The following is a 6,884-nucleotide window of genomic DNA, read 5'->3' on the forward strand; positions in this document are numbered from 1 at the left end:
AATTAATTCACCCAAAATAGAAGCAAAACATTGGATATTATTGGAAGTACAATAATAGATTAGCAATGTTTTTGGCCGTTCGTTCCATTTGTTAAACCATTTTTATGGGTTTCTTTTTAGTTTTATATATGCTTTGTAAAGTACACCACACATTGCTCATTCTATTTTTTCTAACTTTGAAAAAAAGTATGTTTTAAATATATTTTGAGGTCTCAGCCATTCTTTTTCTCATTCAGGGCTTTGTGTTGGGCGAGATGTTTTGCAAAGCAGCCTCCTCTTCCAGTTTAAGGAAGCACCAACAGTTATGCTGTGTGTGGGCAATGCTTTTTCTAGATTATCACCAACATATATATGTGCAGAAGTTTGAATGATCAAAGTGAACAAACAAACATAATAATAATAGTATTTACACTAGGCCAATTTCCAATCTCTCTCAATTATTACAGGCATAGAGTACAGAGAGGGGCTAGCCATAGAGGGCACATCCCTAGAAGGATAAATAAACAAGGGAGGAAGGAAGACAGAGAGGAAAAATCAAAGCATAAGAAAGATGGCAAGCCACATCTTAAACAAACCGTATAATTTTTGTCATCGCATTATGTATCATAGAATCTCTTAACATCCTACCGCTACCACAAATTACAAGATCCGTACAAGATTTCATCCACGTCAAGTTAACATTGACTAACAACAGAAGTGAACTGAGCCCCTTGGAACTGTGTAACAAGAAGCTCGCTTAGTGCCCCCCTGGGTTGCGGTTCCATGACAAATATGATGGGTCGCCAAGTCGCCTGAGAAAGAAATGGAGAAAGCAGTTTAGTTTCACAACTTGCACTTCCAACCATCAATAGGCTGAAAAGCACTATAAAATGCATCTTCCTGTAGTTCCAAATATGGTATTCCATAAGTCTTTAGTTACTTCTTTAGTAGCTTGATAAGAAAGGGGCTGTGAGTTGTGAAACATAGCCATTCTACACAGCCAACACCCAATCACCATTCTACATGAATTCTACGCTCAGGTCTTTATACGCTCATCACTCATCAGATTGTAAGTCGCCAATTCCTTAGCAAGAGAAGTCTCAAAAAGTGCAAATGCCAAGAACATCTATTCCCTGAGGGGGAGCCAGATCTCATAAATTTGGGTAATTCTTTAGCTAATACTATATTAATATAGCCTTCCAACGAAAAGAACACCATTCAGTGTACATAAGAAAGAGGGGAGCACAAGTTTAGCATATGAGTGCACTCAAATCATAACCTAGCTCATAACAGAAAACAGAAAAAAGAAGTACGGACATGGTAAATATGGGCAAAGAAAACTCACCTTGGCTTAACGAGATATACAATGGTGAAAACCATAGCCAGAAAGAAGCACAACCCACCAACAGTGAGGTAGCCAATGCCAAGAAAGTCGTTCTTTCCACCAAGCCAGCTAGTAGTAGAAAGAACAAGCTTCTTCTTGCCATCAAAACTATACGTATTGTAGTTGTTGTGCAAAACCACGTGAATCTGTTCATTTTCCTCCAGATCCACCTCTATCTTCCCATACAACTTCCTAAAAGTAGGAAGAGCTGCAGTTCTCATCCAAACAATTAGGTCCTCTTGATCACTCAACTGCAATGACAAAAAAGATCAATAAATAATGGATGTATCAATGAAACAAATTCAACAGATATAACTATTTAGTGGCCATTAGAATGAACATTGATGACTAACTTCCATATGTTTCAAAAAAAAAAAATACACTCATAAATGTGATTCTGTGACACACAAATTAGATGGTGGGAACTTTGAGTAACTGGGATTAGAAATGACACTTGTTTATCAAATGAATGGTGTATACTAATCCTATTTTTGCACGGAAAAAAATATAAGACCATGAAAAGTTTTTTTCTCCAAAAGAAAATCAAGGAGAAATTTCAAACCTAAAGGATTCTATTAATCCATCATTTTGGATCTTTACAGATTATTAATTATTAAAGATTTAGCTGTAAAATTCGGGCTAGTCATTTATTAAACTGATTCCAAACACATGTTAATATCAAATACCTTGAGACAAGTAAAACAAGACATTAACATATTGAGTGAAATGGTAGGCAGTCCACAACACACTAGGCTTCCCTCTTTGTGAGGGTCAAAGAAGAGTCGTTTTTGTGCACAACCTTACCCTTGCTTATCAAAGAGGCCATTTCTACAACTCCATGACTTCCAATCACAAAAAGCAACCTTAGCATTGCAAGGCTCACCCACTAAGGGGAGCAGTAAAAATTATTAAGGCATATTTATAATATATGTATACATGTGAACTTTGTTTTGCAGATGAAAGAACTTTCTAGAGTCAAGCAGGGCATAGAAGTAATTGTGATTAAGGCACAACCATTTATGTAAATTACATGGCTAAAAACTTTTATTGAACTTTTTTGGTCTATGGTAGAAGCCTTACTGGAGTATTTATGCTGAGATTTTTCCCCCCTATAATAGCTCCACTCTGGAAGTTTTTAGGAAATACATCTTTCCCAAACTTGTGTTCCCTATCACTCTTCCATGAGATACCCTTCTTGGTTATATTCAATGGCTGGTTGTTGCGGGACAAGCTGTAAGTATCATTGAACAAACTCCAAGCTATAAGACCACAAGGCACAATAGGCAAGCCATGTGATTTGTCCTCAGGGTCACATCCGCTAGTTTCATTCTCACTTTTTTTATCTTTCAACTGCTCATCACTCCGGCTTTTCACATACCTGAAAGAGGAAATTATTAAATGAAGGGGAAAAAGATGAAAAGGGAAATTAATTATCAAACATAAAACTCACTGCAGTTCTAATAATATCCCAATTGTTTAATCCATAAAACAGGAAGGATTCTATTATAAAAAAAGAAGAGAAGTTGATGCTCATGGATATGTATCTATACCACAAAACTGAATTGCAGCAATGTAATGTGCTTGTAAAACATGAGAGAAATACATCACAAACAACCATCTTTCGATAACTGATTGAATTCTAAGAAGATATCCACAGAAAAGATAACTCTTAGAAATTATATTTCATTCGGAGTACAATTTATGTTATTACTTTCTTTTGTTTCTGATGCCTTGTATGGTTGTTTCCTATTTGGAATGCCTACACAAGTAAAGACATGGTGCACTAACAAAATTCAATATGGTATAAAGCTTTTATAGTGGTTGACTAACAATATGGCATAGATTGGCACTGCATTTCTGTTCAATACATTGGAAGGATAACCTAGGAGTGCACCATCTAGAGTAAAGTGAGAGCCAATCTCAAAAGGGAAATGGCATTATTAGCCAGAGTAGGAACCACTGGTTCAGAATGAGGCCATCCCTGGGTGGGCTTAATGGGTCCTTCTGTGCTTGCTTCTCCTGAGAGTGGGCAACCTTTTGGACACATGGAGAGGCAGAAGCATGGTGCTACGCGATGCCAATGTTAGAGGCTATGACACGTTGATTACAACTTGGTTTTCAGCATATTGATCAGGTTTTCAAGAATAGTGTTTGTCAAAATAAATTTAAAATACTTTTGCAGTTGAACAATAATATTTCTTGAGTCCCAAAAGTAAGTCAATGAACAATAACATTTCTTTAGTTCCAAAAGTAAGTTTAATGAGAAAATAAGAAGTAATGACCAAACTAGGTTTCCTTCAAACATTTTGAAGGTAAATTTTTTTGTTTTACAAAAGAAGTATTGTAAGATTTCTCCTAAAACAGTTTCCAGAATCTAGATTCACTTTCCAGTTCCCACAAGTCCTAGGACAAACCAAAACCACTGATCAAATAGACAACCGCTATGACACTGCATTTTCAAAAACAATAATAACATCTAGAGTAGAAGCGGGGCAGTCAATGCTTTATGAGCCACCCCTCACTTCACTCTACCCCAGCCCTCATCCACTCACCAAGCACTTGGATGATATAGTTGGGTGGGTCACGTCTTCCTGACCACTTGAATTCACCATATCATTCTACAATTTCTCCCCTTCATCCTGGTAAAAAAATAAAGAGCATCAATGCATTGCATTGCATGCTCTTACCAAGTTTTTCGTGGAAAGAAAAATCAGAGGGAAAAAACATGCACTCCTCATTCAATGATGGATCACTCTCCCTCACTTCACTCTACCCTCCCCTTTTCTCCTCAGTAATTAACTAGATGATATGATCAGGTGGTCACACCTTTTTTGCCACTCAGTTCCCTATAACAATTTCTCCCCTTAACCGCTAGTAAAAGATATATATTGGGAAAGTAACTCGACCTATTGTGCTTCACGCTCTTGCCAAGTTTGTTAGAAAGAGCAAAATCAGAGTGACAATAAATGTACTCCTCACTATGTATTATCTTTTGCTGTAAAACTAATAAAACTGTCTGACAGAAGCCAATAGATTGTTTAGAGAAACAGTGGCTTCAGATCACAGAGGTCCAGCAATGCTCTTATAAGGCCAGAAATAAATAGAGAAGTGTTCTTTCAGCACCACATAAAAATCTCAACAAATGACCACCATGCCAAGATGCACCTGGCTTTGTTTTTCTGTCAGTGTCCTACTATTTCAGATTGATAAAATTTGAAAAAAAAAATGCAGTACAAATAGACAAAATTACTCATTGTAATATATATATATATATATAGATATATATAAATGGCAAAGGAACATTATGGATACCTGCGATGGTTCTGGTAGAAATTATCAAGTTGATAGTAAACATAAATAGGATGCTTCATACGCTTCGGCACCTGGGATTTGAAAATATAAGATAATCCTCAAACAGAAAACCTTGACAACTAAGATAATAATAAAAGTGAAAACCTGATAGTCAAATCATGTTACATAATAAAAATAACCAAAATGAAGAATATTCAAAGAGGAAATATACCCTCAATGTTCTGTTGCAGGTTTTATCCCCCTCAGTTTGAATGTATTTGACCTTATTGCTTCTTGAGGCTTGTGGTATGCAATCAGTATCATACCGGTCAATAATTTCAACCACCTGATGCAAACAAGAAAATTACATGGGACATAAGAAATACAAATTGAAATATATATAGAAAAAAGTGACAAGAGCTTAATCAGTCTTGAACATACATCCCGGGAAGCAAACAGGGATGCTACTCCAATGGGAATAAAGACAATGCTAACAAGCATGAATGCTGAAATCACCTGCAATGAAAGAGAGAGGTTTGAATTGAGATGCTTACAGTGATATGACAACACTATCCAAGTAAAAGTCAAAAACTTTGCATAATAGGTGAACAAATACTCACCCATTTCGGTGTAAGAATTGGCTTGCAAGCTGGAAGTTGCTGTTGAGTAAACTTCGAATCTGAGGGAAAGAAAGAGAGCCAAATACTATTTGATCATTGAAATCTCATTGTATCGAGAAAAAAAAAAAAAAGATCACAGCGCATGATGCAACATGATTAGCAAATAAATCCCTTGAACGAACATCAAGAGCTAGAAGGAAATTTTGAAAAACTTGATTGGTAGAGAGCAGAAACTCCCAATATGTTGACCATGTCGTTTTAGCAACGTGATTATTATCAAAATATCAGGATAATATGTCTGAAACACCATGTGACCGTTTGTTTATTTAACTGGAAGAAGCAAGAAAATAACTGCACCTATCGTACAATGCACACCGGTAAATTACTCAGAATTCTGCTCCCGGGCAATTATTTTGCTTGTTCTGATCTAATTTCCAATTTATGATTTAGAGTATACATGTTAAATTGCTATTTTCCTCTGAATTTGTACAAGCAACCTTACCTAGTCAAGTGAAAATAACACAATCAATTGAACATATAGCAGAAAAAATAGTAATTTTATTAAGTTTGAAAGATCCAATTATCTACATTAAATTTTGGGCAAAACAAGATTATTATTCTATCCCGTGCGTCCAAGCAGAAATCAAGCACTTGCACAACAAAATAAAACAAAAAAAAAAAAAGTTCTAAATCAATTCAATCAGATCCCAACGTGCGCCGTAACCAAACTTTAAAAAACTGAATCTGAACAGTTGACGACTCAAACAGCAGCGGATAAGAAAAAAGTAGCAACAATGAAAAGGTGAAATAAGAAAGGAGCAAGAAACACACATTTAGGGCGCTTCGATTGTCTTCGGGGAGCAGAAGCATCGGCGGATCCGGCGCCTCCGGAGCTTGACGACGGCGCATCGGAGTTCATCATATCGAAGTTCTCGCCGTCTACCAACTAGTGAACAAAGAATAACTCACCGGAAACAGATTACAAGCTTTATAAATGCCGAGAGAAAGGAGGAGATCGGAGACGATGATGATGGAATTGTATTCAAAGTTCAAACCATAGACAACAAGAGACGAGAGATTTGGAGAGTCTCCGCCTGGACTCGTCAGGATAAAAACCGAAGACGATGAGCAAGTCAACCAAAGCCGGCTGTGTTTGGGAGAGCAGAAAACGGGAAGAAAATCGTTGGAAATATAAATATAATTTGAGAACATACGCGTGTAGTTCTTATACTCTTCCTTCTCTTATTTTACAAAATATAAAATAAGCTGAATTTTTCATGTGAAAAACATAAGTTTGTCAATTTTTAGTTAAATATATATATTTTTTATTTATACTTTTCCAACTAAAATAAATAAAAAAATAAAAAGCGAAATGGCATTTTTTTAATTTTGTTTGACGAGTTCCAAACACGGCCTAATTTGAATTGCCGGCCATTATCATCGACTCTTCCTTCAAGGACCAGAAAAATCAGCGAAGAGACCACGAGGGGTGGAGGGACAAAAACGCGGCTTCCTCGCCCCTTCTTATTATTTGATTAAGAAAATGCATACATATATATTGTTAGAATACTATGTTAATGGCAATGAAGGGAAGGTAAGGGCATTAAAAA

General features: G+C 36.3%; 1 protein-coding gene across 1 annotated transcript; it reads right to left on the reverse strand.

The window, feature by feature from the left end:
- Positions 1–377: 377 nt before the first annotated feature.
- Positions 378–6,475, reverse strand: LOC127811972 (ALA-interacting subunit 3). Its single transcript, XM_052352196.1, has 8 exons — positions 6,106–6,475; positions 5,275–5,333; positions 5,096–5,170; positions 4,887–5,000; positions 4,676–4,746; positions 2,444–2,741; positions 1,325–1,614; positions 378–791 (listed from the first exon to the last, which is right to left on the reverse strand). Exons 1-8 carry the CDS (start codon positions 6,194–6,196, stop codon positions 737–739), a joined length of 1,053 nt encoding a protein of 350 aa, XP_052208156.1. The 5' UTR covers positions 6,197–6,475; the 3' UTR covers positions 378–736.
- Positions 6,476–6,884: the final 409 nt, after the last annotated feature.

This window comes from Diospyros lotus, chromosome 10 (assembly GCF_014633365.1).
Source record: "Diospyros lotus cultivar Yz01 chromosome 10, ASM1463336v1, whole genome shotgun sequence".
NCBI lineage: Eukaryota > Viridiplantae > Streptophyta > Magnoliopsida > Ericales > Ebenaceae > Diospyros > Diospyros lotus.

Coding starts and splice junctions, on each gene's coding strand:
- LOC127811972 (XM_052352196.1), bottom strand. CDS start 6,196: ATGATGAACTCCGATGCGCCGTCGTCAAGCTCCGGAGGCGCCGGATCC. Junction 5,171..5,274: donor CAATTCTTACACCGAAATGG/GTGAGTATTTGT, acceptor CTTTCATTGCAG/GTGATTTCAGCATTCATGCT. Junction 2,742..4,675: donor TTCTACCAGAACCATCGCAG/GTATCCATAATG, acceptor TTCCTCTTTCAG/GTATGTGAAAAGCCGGAGTG.